This window comes from Polyodon spathula, chromosome 7, assembly GCF_017654505.1.
Source record: "Polyodon spathula isolate WHYD16114869_AA chromosome 7, ASM1765450v1, whole genome shotgun sequence".
In the NCBI taxonomy this organism is placed as follows: domain Eukaryota; kingdom Metazoa; phylum Chordata; class Actinopteri; order Acipenseriformes; family Polyodontidae; genus Polyodon; species Polyodon spathula.
Window position 1 is genome coordinate 7,444,213 of NC_054540.1, and position 16,363 is coordinate 7,460,575.

A 16,363-nucleotide genomic window follows, 5' to 3' on the forward strand; every position below is an offset into this window, starting at 1 on the left:
ATTGCCATTTAGTTTTCAGCATTCACATCAAGCAGGAGCAGTTTTCCCCCAATTTTATTTACCTTGAAATTAATTAGCACAATATTCATCCATTTTTCTCAAAGGCTTAATTCTTGGTAGATTTTTATATAGAAAAAATGGGAACAAGTCTGTTCATTATTCTACATATAACTGACAATACAGGGCAACATCTTTGGGATTTTCTTTCTGTAGAACTGTCTGCTGCAATTTGTCTGCTGCAAATATTACCAGCTCTGCCCTTAATCTTCTTGTAATTTCCTAGATAACATTGAATTGGCGTGCGTCTGACAAGAGCTATAATAAGAGCCTGTCTTACGGGATGTCATTTTGGTTAAATTTAATTAAATTCGTAATATGCGGCAAGATACTTTTTTTTTTTTTTTCATTTTTGTATTTATTTGCAGAGCTAAACTACTTCAGAGTGGATCGTGTATTGCCTGACATGTTCTCCAGAAACTGTTCTGGCATGCCAATGTGTACAACGTCTTGATCTTTATGGGTCCCCGTTCCTTGAAACCTGCACTTGAAACTAAAGATTAATTTTTTTTTTTTTCCTCCTTTTCATTTTTCCACCTTGAATGTGTTGCTCTTGAGAGGTGAAGGGTGAACAGCTCTGGAGGCTGATTCTTTTCCTTTATGCAAAGCGTTTGCACTGCTGGCCAACTTACACCCCCCTCCATGGCTGTACATTCAAAATACTGCTCTCAGGATGACTAAAATGTAAATGACTGTGGTGTATATCAACAGTCTGTGCAGAATAGTATAGAATAAGAACGTTTCATTACTCAGTGTCCGGATCATGACTGCTTGAATGGTATGGTGAAAGTAGTTGCCGCTGGTCCCACCTGTTAAGGGGAGAAGAAGGAGCCACACTCACTGGAGGAGGTACTGATCTGATGATGCCAGTTTAGCAGGGTGGACCGTGATGAAGCCACGCCCATCCCTCCCCCTCAAGGGGACTTCCTACATTAAGGTGGAGGTGGAGGGTAGGATTATAACTGGGATTGCGACGGCAACATCTAGATGAGTTTGCCTGAGATTTATATAACATACAAGGAAGTGATCTAATGAGAGCAATTATTCAGTAATCCTAATGGGAGAGCAATCACTCAAAACCCCTCCCTCTAATAGCAGCCTAAGCTCCTGGCAATTAATTAAGCGGTTTTCCAGGTGCTGTATATGCTACAGTGTTAGTGTGACTAATCAACTGGGAGGGACTACTAGTACACCCCAGTGATCATTTTAGTTTAGGTGTGTTCAGAGAGTGCCCCAAAGATGAAATAATCTGGTGACTTATTAAACATGCCAAATTTGTTAATGCGTGCAGAAGATTAAAAGAGATAAATAAGAGCATATATCACAAGCACGTAAAGCAATTGTACTCGGAGATTCTCTCACATATAGCTAATTACGCTGCAGCACGGCACTTCAATTCAGCAGCTCAGGAGAACTGAAGAACAGTGGGCATCTTCTGATCCCAAGACCAAGGCAAAAAATAAACTAGTACAATTAGGCCTCAGAAGATAGAACTGTCCTGCATTACACAGTAGAGGCAAGTGACGGTCTTTGACTTGAGTTTATTTATATATACAGTACTGTGCAAAAGTTTTAGGCAGGTGTGAAAAAATGCTGTAAAGTAAGAATGCTTTCAAAAATAGACATGTTAATAGATTATATTTATCAATTAACTAAATGCAAAGTGAGTGAACAGAAGAAAAATCTACATCAAATCCATATTTGGTGTGACCATCCTTTGCCTTCAAAACAGCATCAATTCTTCTAGGTACACCTGCACACAGTTTTTGAAGGAACTCTGCAGGTAGGTTGGCCCAAACATCTTGGAGAACTAACCACAGTTCTTCTGTGGATTTAGGCAGCCTCAATTGCTTCTCTCTCTTCATGTAATCCCAGGCAGACTCAATGATGTTGAGATCAGGGCTCTGTGGGGGCCATACCATCACTTCCAGGACTCCTTGTTCTTCTTTACGCTGAAGATAGTTCTTAATGACTTTTGCTGTATGTTTGGGGTCGTTGTCATGCTGCAGAATAAATTTGGGGCCAATCAGATGCCTCCCTGATGGTATTGCATGATTGATAAGTATCTGCCTGTACTTACCAGCATTGAGGAGACCATTAATTCTGACCAAATCCCCAACTCCATTTGCAGAAATGCAGCCCCAAACTTGCAAGGAACCTCCACCATGCTTCACTGTTGCCTGCAGACACTCATTTGTGTACCGCTCTCCAGCCCTTCGGCAAACAAACTGCCTTCTGCTATAGCCAAATATTTCAAATTTTGACTCATCAGTCCAGAGCACCTGCTGCCATTTTTCTGCACCCGGGCTGCATAGTTGTTTTTTTTTTTTTTTTTTTTTTTTTTTTTTTTTTTTTTTTTTTTTTTTTTTTTTTTTTTTTTTTTTTTTTTTTTTTTTTTTTTTTTTTTTTTTGGTTTTTTTTTTTTTTTTTTTTTTTTGTTTTTTTTTTTTTTTTTTTTTTTTTTTTTTTTTTTTTTTTTTTTTTTGTTTTTTTTTTTTTTTTTTTGTTTTTTTTTTTTTTGTTTTTTTTTTTTGTTTTTTTTTTTTGTTTTTTTTTTTTTTTTTTTTTTTTGTTTTTTTTTTTTTTTTTTTTTTTTTTTATTTTTTTTTTTTTTTTTTTTTGTTTTTCATTCCTGTGTTTTCGTGCATAGTTGAGTCGCTTGGCCTTGTTTCCACATCGGCTTTTTTGGCCGCAAGTCTTCCATGAAGGCCACTTCTGACCAGATTTCTCCGGACAGTAGATGGGTGTACTAGGGTCCCACTGTTTTCTGCCAATTCTGAGCTGATGGCATTGCTGGACATCTTCCGATTGCGAAGGGAAGTAAGCATGATGTGTCTGTCATCTGCTGCAGTAAGTTTCCTTGGCCGACCACTGTGTCTACGGTCCTCAACATTGCCCATTTCTTTGTGCTTTTTCAAAAGAGCTTGGACAGCACATCTGGAAACCCCTGTCTGCCTTGAAATTTCTGCCTGGGAGAGACCTTGCTGATGCAGTATAACTACCTTCTGTCTTGTTGCTGTGCTCAGTCTTGCCATGGTGTATGACTTTTGACAGTAAACTGTCTTCAGCAACCTCACCTTGTTAGCTGAGTTTGGCTGTTCCTCACCCAGTTTTATTCCTCTTACACAGCTGTTTCAGTTTCAGTTAATGATTGTGTTTCAACCTACATATTGAATTGATGATCATTAGCACCTGTTTGGTATAATTGTTTAATTATACGCCTACAAAATCCCTGACTTTGTGCAAGTGTACCTAGAAGAATTGATGTTGTTTTAAAGGCAAAGGGTGGTCACACCAAATATGGATTTGATGTAGATTTTTCTTCTGTTCATTCACTTTGCATTTAGTTAATTGATAAATATAATCTATTAACATGTCTATTTTTGAAAGCATTCTTACTTTATAGCATTTTTTCACACCTTCCTAAAACTTTTGCATAGTACTGTATGTATATATTCAAAGATTAACAGGTTTAGGTGTCTCGTGCCTTCAACAGTTTCTGCAACACAGTGACCAATGAATCCTGTTTCTGTTTGTGACAGCTTGCTATGCAGTTCTGCATTAATATCACAGTGGTGCGATCTGCCGTCAGTTCATCCTCCCAGTTAGGGGGAAAAAAAAGAAAGAATCTGTGTGTCTGTTTTTTTTTTTTTACCTTAGTGAATTGGCCCAGATAATTTGCAACACGCTGCCTCCAAGCTGATAAATGAGCTGACAAATTCCTTCCTGTCCTCATTTGCTTCCATGGGGAGTTAAAAAATAGGAAGAAAAAATTGAACTGCCGTTACAGCAGGTTTATTTTTAGAACACTGTTAATGTAACGTGTTCGCTTTGACACATGAGATAAAAGGAGGAGGGAGTGCTGAAGAAAGTACACGGAGGCCAAGGTTTATGCAATGTCTGGAACTGTTATTAAAATAGTGAAACCAGCCACAGGTGACTGTCAGGTATTGTAATCAGTACCTAACTTGGGATGATTCATTCCTGCTCCAGTTCTCCACCACATTCTTTGTATGTTAATGACTTTAAAAGGTGGTAATTCCTCTTAATAACAGTACCACGTCATAAAGGCAGTAAAATAAAACAAGGAAGAAACTACTCTGAACAATTAACTGCTTTTTCATGCAACTGTTTCTTGCTAGTTTTATAACTATACAGAGATGTTTTACAATTGGTTTTCTCCCAGAAAATTGCTCCCAAATGTGGCCTATTGTCATTTCCCTGAACAATGGCGATGCAGTGCTAAAATGTAACTCTTTTGACTTTTTGTTTATGTCGTTCTGCTTGACTCTTGGTTCAGTATATGCAATGTGTCTTTTTCTGTAGTGTAATAGTCACAGGCTTAAGTATCAAAATACTTACATTTTCGATACTGATCTTTTTTTTTTTGTAAATAGTAATAATAATAATACATCCTGCCATTTATTTTGGAAAAAGAAAAAAAAATATCATTCAGCTTTACAGTATGCCAATAAATAATATAAGCAAATACCTGAAAATCACTTTTTTGATAAATATTCATATGCATAGGCTGTCACTGGTATAAGTACTGCAGTGTAAGTACGGCACACATTTCTTGAAAATAATACAAAAACATTTGCAATATTACACCTAATTAACAACTTAAAATATAAAAAGAACTCAACAAACCCATCTATGTAAATAGAATCAATTATTGTGATATCTGCTGAAACATCGAACGAGTGTTAATATTTATTCATACAGGTCTCATTAACACTGTTGTAGTGTAAAACATGGGCCACTGTCTTTCCCTTAGCAGTCAAGCAGGGAGATGGGCCATTTCAAGGGCAGGTATTCACCCCTGTAGATCCCCCAAACTGTCTGGTATGAAGCCACTTCACAGGACTGGCACTGCCAAGCTGTTAACAGTAAATACACATCGCCAAGGATAGGCTGCTGCTGCTGCCATGGCTGATTGGAGACGGGTTTAATTATCCTGTTCGCTGCCGAAGGACATGATGAGTTTGAGAACAGTGCCAGTGCATTTCAAGCATTCCAGCACAGCTGAGCATTCCTCACCCCTGCTGCCCAGTGTGTCATTTTAAAGTCCCTGAGATGTTTTCATCTCGTGATGGTGCTGTAACATGTTTTTAACATGGCAAACATAAACATATGCTCTCGAGCTAGCATTGTAAGTTGTCTTTTCTGTCATTGAAAAACTCTTTCTTTGCTTGAATTTGAAATATGCAGCTATTTCCAAGACAACACCGGTATAGAAGTAAATGTTACTGCTTGTGTGCCAGTTAACTTCCTGTGCTGTAGCTCAGCTTCACTCTGATCCAACCGACCACACAGAAAGTGACTAGACACCAGGAATTAGCAGTTTGATTTGCTTTGATCTATAGTTTTATACTTTAAAAAACTCTACGTCCTGTTAAAGTATATGAAAACAGGCTGTGACATCCCAGTGAGATACATTACATCCCCTCCAAGTGGGACATCACATGACAATGGCTATCCCAATGGAATTGAAGAGAAAGGGACAATCATGTGTATTGTGGTCAGGTTGCATGTGGTCAGAGCTGACAAACTCACAACTTTTATTTTGTATTTTGTTTACGTTAGCTTTATTTGTCAATAGAAGTACCATCTAACGCCAACCTGTAACACAAGCACAAAAATAGATTTAAGGGCAGGGTTGCTAACTTTTAGGTATACCCTGCAATGTACCAGTTAGGGTTGTTTTATAATCCCATCCCTGCAAAGTTACAAAATCTATACATCTATGTGAAAACAAACAAAAGCTATTCAACACAAGCAATGGGTGAGCAGTGACAATGCTGATATTGTTTATACAGTAAGGTAGGACAATGGAAGAGATTGAGTAACCATTTAACATCACTGTTTGTCATTTGGGAAAAGGACTACCTGCTGTACGTTTGAAAATCAATGCTTCATTTGACATTTTTGATTGAATAACAAATATCAGTCACTTATACAGGGTTTTAGTGCTTTGAACAATAGGGAATATCGTTTAATAAAACCCATTTTTTATTTTTTTTTTTTTTTTTTCTTGGTAACAAGACAAAATATTGTGATCACAGTGAAAGAATGAACAAAATAGATCACTGGCCTGGTCCCCATGTCCTGCCCAAGCTCCTTGCAAGACAGAGTGTGGTGATTTAGCTTATGGTATTTTTTTTTGGTTTTGAATATGTCGATTTTAGTAGTCAAGCAAAAATAGCAGGTGTTGCTTAAAACAATACCAGTGACCTACAGAGAACCAGAAATTCAATCAGAGGCCAAAGTAATTGCATCTACAGTACTGAGGCTATATATCTCTCAAGTCTATAGCTTCATGCGTTTCTCTAAAATATTTATACAATGGAAGTAGACAATGTTTGGATAAATCATGTTGCTTTTCTTGGCCGTTGCTGTATCATAATTCACACCTACTTCCCCCATTAGTATAATGGTCATAATGGACTCTTAACTGCGTCATGAGCATTAAGCTTTAACATTTCCTAAAGCAAACTGAATCCTTTTAGTCCTGTGTGGTCTAAATGGTATATAGAATTTCTTCTGCTCTGGTACTGCATTCAGCTTGGTGATTAGGAAATGCCATAACTTTAAAGTGAGTAATGCAGTGTTTCTCGGGCATCTAAAATATTATCTCAATGGTGGAGTCTACCCATCCTTGATGAAATAATTGAAACAAATAAGTAAAAGACCACATTTGTAATGTGATTAATAGCTGTGAAGGTATTTATGAACAGCTTGAGGAGACTGCACAGCCATGCTACAGGGTGGCGCTTTGTTTACATCCAGGAGGAGAGCGTCCACTCTGCAGGATAACTACTACGGAACCCTTCAACTGCAAGACGGTGCCTGTGAGGCTCTGCTCAGCCAGGACCGTCGCAGTCATTCGCAGTCGCAGGGAGGCCGGGACTTCGGGAGCAGTAGGTTGGTTTAGGGGATGTTGATCCTAAACAGTGTAGAGAGGTTTTTTGTAGTCTAGTAGGTTCCTGGAGCGGGACGTCTCTTAATGAGACTAGCGCTCGCCTTGTGCAGCAAGCTTTTGTTTTTAGCTTTGTTTTATTTTCTTTATTAAATCTGACACTAGGGCTACCATTGCTGGTACCCTAGTGGCAGCAGATGTGTTGTTATTAAATCTGCACAGCTGTGCGGCTTGTCAACACTCAATGCTCTGTTTAACTCTTTATTATTCAGTGATGACCAATGCACGTTTACACATCCCCTGTTACATATAGTGGCAGCGGTGGGATCGTTGGTCCTGTTGAGTCAAGGCGAGATATGCACAGAGCAGTTGGCTGCCAGAATACACAGGCAGAACCAGGTGAAGATCAGCAGCCACCCAACAGAGACGTGAATGAAAAGCCAGAGTGGGAGGAGCTGGAGCCCTGAAAGCTGGAGGGGGAGGAGTTTCTCAAAGGCTAAAGTAAGAGGAGGATTGGCTGCCTGTCTGTCTGAAGAGCCAGAGGAGTAGCTATGGTCCATGAAGGAGTAGCTTCTATCCCGAGGGCCAGAGAAGGAGGAGCTACCATATTTTCCATGGAGGTGATCCATACAAGTCCTGAACACTCAACCTTGCTCAAACTGTGAGATCTGCTGTGATGAGAACCTAAAATGGTAATGCTGCAGACATGTTGCATGCTTAAATATTCATGTGTTCAAGGATTGATTTTTTATATAAACTGTAAAAGCATATTTTAATGAGTTTTAAAAATAAAATAAATGACCAGAAACAAAACTTAAGCCCAGTTTTACTTTCATTACATGAGAATGTTTTCACCTTTGTTATACAATGATGCAAATCCCAGAGGTGCTCAGTTGTCTGCATGTCACAGTAGCATTTTGAGATGAACCCGTAGAACTTCTTATCCAACTGAAATGAACCTTCTGTGGATATTGAATAGCAAGTTCTGATCATAATGACCAAAGTTCATAAATTATGACTTGTGATTGGTCAGGCTGATGTAAGGAAGTAATCTCAAGTTCATGTTTTTCAATATAGATTTATTCCATGAAGATATTTGACATACAAACTGTACTGTATAATTGGCCTTCCATCCACCTGTCCATAATTATCTTAGTAAATTAGGTGAAACATGATATAAACCTTCTTTAACACACATTCTTAAAGTCTTGACCAGCTAGATCATGGTGGTCTTGCAGTATTATGACCGATTGGGTGTAATATCTTGGGAACTGTTCTTCTCCAAAAATAACTATAGGACACACAGTACTGCCCATGTGGATCACACCACAGATGAAAACTGCACAGCTAACTCATGGATAATGTCATACCAGAATGTGACTCTACAAATAGTCGACACACCGTATAATTTATTTAAAGTGATTCTAGTTGTCACAATAATTCTGTAAATCTTGCTTGTGTACACTTACATTTGTTATATAGTTGTCATAAGTTTTGAAAGAAAAACATGGTACAGTAAACATGTATTTGAAAAAAAAGATATAACTTCACTAGGTTAAATAAATCTCTTGTTTGCAAGCTTTACTTTCACAGTGTTGCACTTTCTTGCTCATTTCACCTGGAGAGTGAAATTGTCCTCAATTATTTGATACGATTTTCTTTCAAAACTGACCACTCGAGACCACGCTAACAGATTTACAAAACAAGTTTTGTTTGCTACAATCGCTTTTATTTCTATTTTTGCAACAGTACATTTGTAAACTTTGCATGGTATTCTGTAATGGTTTAAAAGGATTGAAAAATATTGAACAAAATGTACCATTTAGATCTGCCAGGGATATTGCCTGGGTTAAAACAAAATCACGGTGCATGCAATGGGCACAAACTCATGAATTCCGTGATTTGTTTACAGCCATTATTTTAAAATTATAGTAGCTCACAAATTCATATACGGTACAATCCTTGATTTCCAAATGTTGTTCCCTTTGGCAAAATATACAGTTGATTCTTTGACACTTTTTATACATTTTGTTGTTTGTTGAACAGGGAGGACAGATGCTACTGTGTGTGTGTGTGTGTCTGTGAGTGAATGCAAGTGGGATGAGGTACAGCTGCTATGAAAATCACAGGTTGTGATAAACCATGAGCGCATATAAATCTGGCTGAGGAATTGAATATTTTTCTCTTTGTTGCTTATCCACAGCAATTACCAACACCAGAAAAATACTGCATTTAAAATATGGTTTCACACCACAAAGTCGTAATTTATCAATAGCCTCTGAATTGGTATACCTTTAGTCCAAACATCTGCACATTTCTATATATATATATATATATATATATATTATATATTTTTTTTTTTTTTTTTTTTTTTTTTTTTTTTTAATTTAACAGAATTGAACAAATGGCAGCAAAAACTGCTGTATAAGACCCTTTTTTTTTTTGTTTCTAACAACCAAACGCATACGTATGATCTAATGTAGGCATGCTAGTTTACCACAAAACAGAAACTGGCCTCCATCATATTCATGTGTTTTGTTTCTATAACCCTAATTATATTTACATGGAGGACATCCTAGGTGTGTTTCCTCAAGCAGGTTCAAGACACTGATTTGTTTAAGGCAAACTTTGTAAAAGTTTAGAAATAAAAATAAGAAGTAATTGCTGTCTTTTTGTTTCTTTACTGTTCTTAAAGGATCGCTTCTGTGAAATCTTGATTTATAAGACTTATAACAGTCGTGGCACGTGGTTTACTGAGGCATTCTCCATCAGCAAATAAGAAACGTATACCACGAATGAGCATACAGTGTCCTCTATATACACATATATAGTCCTGCATTACTCATAAAATTATAAACTACCTAATTACACTTTTGTTTAAAAAATTCTGTTGCACTGCTTACAAACCAAACCGTCACTGCGTTACCGTCCAACACCAAGCTGCGTAGTTGAATGAAACATTTAGAGTGTAGACCGACAGACAAAAATAAAACGCAATGGATGCCACATACAAGACACTGCCACATTTCATTTAGCAATGTAGCCAGAAAATGAGCAGACATTGTTAGAGGGTAAGCAGCAGGGCAACTCGCAAAGCTTCCCCGTTTCATTGTACACTTTGAAAAGCAACACCATCCTTCCACACATCTCTGACATCTTCTCTGTCCTGTTTGAACTGAAATAAAAAATAAAAATAAAACTGATTAGTGAATGTTACAACGTCACACCCTATCTATTGTTCAGGCTGTTTTTATAGCTCCTATGGTTCAGTACATGTGACCTAGTTTTTCATTGATGGTAATTTCCCCTGGGCACCTGTGTCATGCACCTCATTCTTCAGGGGAAAAAAAAACAAAAAAACACTTAACAGGCATGCAAAGCGTAATCAGAAAGTGACAAGTTAATAACGCATGGTGTCGTTATCTCTTCCCTTGAGCACCCCTAATTATCAGAGCCACTGTTATTAAAGTGCATCACTTGTGTTGTTTTGCAGCTATACCTCCACAATCACAAAATTGCTGTGCTTGAAAAACAGACAGGGCTGAATGGTCCTTTTAAAGCTTTTGAGAGGTTTTAGTGACAGTCATTTGAATAATCTAAGTATAGAGAAAATTACTGAATTACATGCTTGGAATTGATAAGCAAGTAATATCATTATATGAATTAATAACTTGCATTAAATTATCCAGTACAAAGACAGAAGAAATCGGAACACTTGCCAAGTATTCCTCCCTAACTGTGCAGCTGTACTAGCTTTATCCGTGTCTGGTAAATGGGCCCCATTGACAAATGGACATGGCATATTTACAATTATATATCTTCAAATGTCATTGCCATTTTTTTATTACATTTCCTTTACTATTCTATGGTGTTTTGAATGGTTGTTGGTTCTGTTGCTTCCATAGCGTTATCATTTTCTGTAAATGTGCCTTTGCCTGTTTTGTAGCTGCTTTGCACTTGTCTGGGGTATTCCTAGTGCTGGACCTAAACACTCTTCCTTATTACACAATGTAACTTTTCAACCGACTTATAGAGGACATACTGAAGGCAAATACAGAGGACGTTCTCCACACACAACCTTTACGGAGGGCTACATTTATCAAAACGGTCACGGTTTATTCATAAACGCAGACATTGAATATAATTAGGGGTTGTGACAGAGGGCTCGTATCACGTGTGTGGGTAACTGCTGTTTAAGCAATACGGAGAGGCAATGGAGGTGGAGTTGAAACGCCGGCACAGGCGCACAGGATTTATTCACACAAACAGAAACAGAACACAAAGGTGGACATGTGATGTTATTAGCCATGGTAACAGAGGACAGATAAAGCAAGCTGTACAAAAATAAAACACAAAAATAAAAGGTGTCACACAGGGCGAGCGCTAGCCTTGTAAATGAGGCGTCCAGCTCCAGGAACCGGCTCCACTACGTAACCCTCGCTATACATTACATGAGATCACTATCCCCTAAACGAACCTACTGATGAGCCGGTATTCATGTGATGACTCCTGCCACTTCATATGTCCTTGGCTGGGCATTGTCTTCATAAGCACCTCTTGCAGTGTCAGACTTGCATAGCCATCATTCCTGCAGAGCGGATGCTCTCCTGAGTGTACGCTGCTCCCCTCTGTAGCATGGTGTTGCAGTCACCCCGATCCACTTCCACCGGATATTTTCAAACTGACGGACACTAGGTCAAGACTCACCCACCTGCTGATTGAGGACCAGCAGAGCCAATCACTCGCTGCCCTTCCCCTCAACCAAGCCTAGTAGGCAGCAAGTCTCAATAGAGTACCCGTCTGTAAACAATAATTCAATCACACAAATCAACTCCAAAAAGACACACAATAAACCCATTCGCACATACAAATCACACCAACACTGATTCTCCATTGTGCAGGGCACTCACCCTGCCACTTGGGTATATTGTCACAGTGGAAAGCAGAGAGGGTGACATTTTACCTTTTAATTAGGTTGCACTTGGAATTTTCAAGTTTAATACTGGGCTAGACATTCTCCAGTTTTATTTAGACTGCATATTTTTTTAACCAAGTACTGTAGATATAAAAGAAAGAAATCATATATATATATATATATATATATATATATATATATATATATATATATATATATATATATATATATATATATATATATATAATGTTTACATTCTTCATATCCAGATGCATTATAACATATACAACAACATACAGAAGCAATTCTATCTAGGCTTTAGGCTGCAATGCCCAAAACATAATAAAATGCAAAAGTCTTTATCTGGAGTTCACCAATAACCTGGAACAGTAAGCATTAAAGCACAGAAGGATTGATAGAACAAATATACTCTGTTCGCTGTGGAACGCAAAATATTATTGAATACAGTTATGTATTAGTCTAACAAAAAAACAAAAAAAGCAGTTTACTAGACGTGTACAATGCATTGTAAAAATGAAAATCATAAGCAAGCTGTAAACATACACATTGCAATGTTCTTTATTGTTAAATGTCACTGTACAGAAATATACTTGCGTGTAAACTTCCAAATTTTATGCTTTTATTTCCCACCGTGATAGCAGCTGGGGTGGAAATCCAGTTGTATCACTTAAAAAAATATGATTGCTAGTAATCAGGTGGTAATAACTTAATTGACATAATCACAAGCTTGTCCCCATTGACTATTCTGTTCTGGCTTTCTATGACACTAAGATGTGTGCAGTGATATTGAACGGACTTGCCTGTATTTCTCTCTGTTAAAATGTGTAAAATGCAATGGAAGGGTCCCATTTTTTATGATTTACATGATTCATGTTCCAGTTTGTATTTCACAGGTGCACCCTTACCATAGAAACTGTATCTTTTTTGAACTTCTCCATAAACAGTTCAACCGTACTGCCCTTCAGCAGTCACTCACCTCAAATCCTTCTCTCTTCCCAGTATTTTTCCTGTCTGCTGCTGATCTTCTTGATTGAGCTGGTGGCTGGCGTTCTCGCTTATGTCTATTACCAAAGAGTAAGAATTGAATTATGTTACTGGTGGTTTGCAGTTGTACCATAAGAAGTATCCATTCTTTCAAACAACAGCCCACTTGAATATGTTAAAAAAAAGACTGCACATACTCTATTCAGATGATCTAAATGGAGGGTATCTAAATACTAGCGGCAGGTAAATAATTAATTTATATAACCAACTAAGGGGTTGAATTGATCGAGGTAAGCCACAGCTAGATATTTATTAGAGCATTTTGCAGTACGAAGGAATCCATCTATTTGGGATTGATCACTTAATTTGGACGTATACGCAGTTGATCCAATCAAGGGTGATTCTCCAGTGCTGTAAAATCCTCCAATACAATCCAGAGGAGGGTTACTCAGGACATGTTTAGGTTGATCAAGTAGATGTCTGATTTGGTTTTAAATTAAAATAAGTTTTAAATAATAAAAACGGAGGTTAGCACACAGTCTTGGCATATTTTAATGAACCAAACTGGCAGAAAAATTGAATAAACAACATAGATTTGATCATTTCGTTCAGCCTAGGACCCGAGTGGCCTATCCCTGTTCTAAGACTACCACCACGTGTCATAAAGGTCTCCGAAGGAGACGCCTCATTTAAATTTGTTTTCTTTTTCCTTCTATTTGGTGCACTGCACAGCTGAGTGAGGAACTGAAGCAGCATCTCAACCGCACCATGACTGAAAACTACGCACAGCCAGGAAAGAGTCACATCACACATGCCGTTGACCGACTTCAGCAGGACGTAAGGGAGACCTCTGTGTTTTTATTCTTTCACTGAGACCTGAAACCCCTCCCATGCCAGGGCCAGGCCCTACAGTGGAAACTACCAGGCTCTATGATGCTGTACCAGGTCAGCCTCTCTTAGCCCCGGCCTGGCTCGGATGTGTGCAATTAACCCTTGTTGGGAAATTAAAATCTTGTGACATAGACTAGCCAGCCCTGTATAATGGTTTAAAACACAGCTGTGCAAGGTAAATGCAATAGCTCAGAGATTTTCCAGCAATCTACTCAGCCATGAGCCTTCTGTCTGGTACAGATTTCCAGTTTCTTGTCCGAGTCGATGTGTTGAATAATATTAGCAATTTGATGATGTGTGTTTGTAAAACGGTCTAAGAAAAAAAAGTGCAGTTTATAGCACGGCACAGCAGGAACACAAACATTCTTTTTGCGTGACTGTCAACAGAAAAAGGGGTCGAATCTGGTCATAATTAATAAAACATGTTTTAGCCTCAACATGTTTTTTTTTTGTTGTTTTTTTTTTAAAACAAAAATAAAAAGGCAATCTTATCTAAAATAAGTTTTTTATTTTTTTTTGTATTAAAATCCAATCATTAAAGTGCCGTAAGGGAGACTTGCTGTCCCCACAAGAGTTTAAGGTGCAGCACATGTGCTTTAGATAGCTAAGTTAGTTGAAACACAAACCAAGACTGGCAATGAGAACCAAATGGATAAATGGGTCTTGTTTTAAATTAAAATTTATTTTATTGCTTTAATGCATTTGCATAAGTTGTGTTTTTTTTTATCCTGGCAGTGAGTAATCATTTCGAGAGGAATTTATTGAGAATTGGGTTTAATAGTTCAAGGCATGTACTATACAGTACGTATGTTTTTATTAATGTTGTTGTTGTTGTCAGACATAATTGCTTTTAACATGAGTACTGTCCCTGGAACAGTGCTGAAGTGGATGCTCACTTTTATTTGAAAACACCCCTGATGATGCAAACCACCTTGCAGTTGCACCTTTTGAAAGCTTTACAAACAAGTCAATATATTGTAGTTTCAGCTGCAGTGTAATGGATGTGGGATATATTTTCATTTGCATCCATTTGCTTACTGGCTTGTCAAAATGACATATTAAATGTATACACAATGTTCTTGTCTAATTTTTTTTTTTATTATTGTATTATATATCCATAATGCATTTTATTCAAGAATGATTGATATCTCTGTAGCAGTGAGGAAACTACAAGACTCACTGGTTTGTAGGAATTGATAAGAGAAAAAAAAAAACCTTGCCTTTTGAAAGTTTGCCTTGACCATTTAATTGTAACACAATGGTAAATTTGGTAGTGTGCACTCGTTTACATGCTAATGTATTTAACTATGGCATCTGATTTGAAAATATTAAACTTTTCAGTAAAGCACACTACTGGATTGTTTTTCCCTTCAAAAATCTAAATCTGCCTGCAAAAAGTGCAAATTCTTTAAGATTTTATGGAAAGCTGAAGGCTTCCAAATCGTGACCCTTTCTGGCGGCTGCCAGAGTAACTGGTTAGTATTCCTGTAGGTTGTCACTTATGATATACACGTAAACGGCAAGTATCTTATATAACTCAGATAGAGCACTTCTAAAACTGGTAAATGGGTGAATGTAATAATTTGAAATGTTTATACTGTGTGTGTGGGGGAGTTTTTAAAGCAGTTCCCAAAGGTTTGTGTTGACAGTTATTTGCTTGAATGCAGCTGAAACAGCTGTTACTCAGAAAGTAAGCATATTTTTCGTGGGCGAAACACCTGTTGTGCATATATTTGTAAAATGTTTACATTTTTTAAGGGCATTTATTTTAGCATTTACTATAGAGCTCACCTTATTGAGTCTGTAATTTTTTTCTTAATTGTAAGACTAACCGTATATACTATATAGTGCTGGGGCGAACACAGGATTTCCATGTTCGAATATTCGTTCATAATTTAAATATTCATTTGGATATTTGTTTGTTTTCAAAAAGTAATAAAAGCCATTATATTGCTCAAGACAGCATAGTGGCAGGGGAGCTTGGCCCCTGTGTGTGTGCCTTTATTTTACAGCAAGACGTTACAATATGTAACATGTTAAAAGTAGTAAAAAATCACAGGAGTGAAGAATAATAATATGTTGTGTAGGCCTTACTCTACCCCAGTGAGTTAACTGCAAAACAAAGGATGCCAATTAGTTAGCCAACAAGTTAAACGTTGTTTTGTTTATTCCTGAAATACAAAGATGACACTGTATTTTATTTATTTATTAACATTTTTTTCATTTCTTGCCATTTCTTCGCAGTAAACAGTGGCCATAGACACTTTTTCATAAAGTAATAACATGAGGTTTACTTGTGCCTTTTTGTAGCTGAACATGCAAACCAAAACTGAAATTTAAATTTAAGTGCTTCAAATAAAACACACGTAGAAATGGCATAAAACAAAGGGTGAAAAAAATTCACTGTTTTGGTTCTTGTTTATTACATTCTACATAACAGAAAGTCGCAACAAAAATATGTAATGTATAAAAATCACTACATAACATTTCCAGCAAGTTGGCACTGTTTAAACAAGGCTTTTCAAATGACCTGCTTGCCGTCGCTCTAAAACAGCGCAAAGCATTTTTTACTCAAA

The 16,363-nt window shown here is 37.4% G+C and overlaps 1 protein-coding gene across 5 annotated transcripts in view; it reads left to right on the forward strand.

Annotated features, from left to right (window-relative positions):
* The window catches only part of LOC121318084 (tetraspanin-11-like), a 43,433-nt gene that overhangs the window by 10,102 nt on the left and 16,968 nt on the right, over positions 1-16,363 (forward strand). For 4 of the 5 annotated variants that reach the window (XM_041254347.1, XM_041254346.1, XM_041254349.1 and 1 more), the window contains 2 exons: positions 12,912-12,986; positions 13,629-13,733. In XM_041254347.1, coding sequence (XP_041110281.1) covers positions 12,912-12,986; positions 13,629-13,733 — 180 coding nt within the window. The remainder of the gene's footprint in view (positions 1-12,911; positions 12,987-13,628; positions 13,734-16,363) is intronic. The other variant, XM_041254350.1, reaches the window with a different exon arrangement.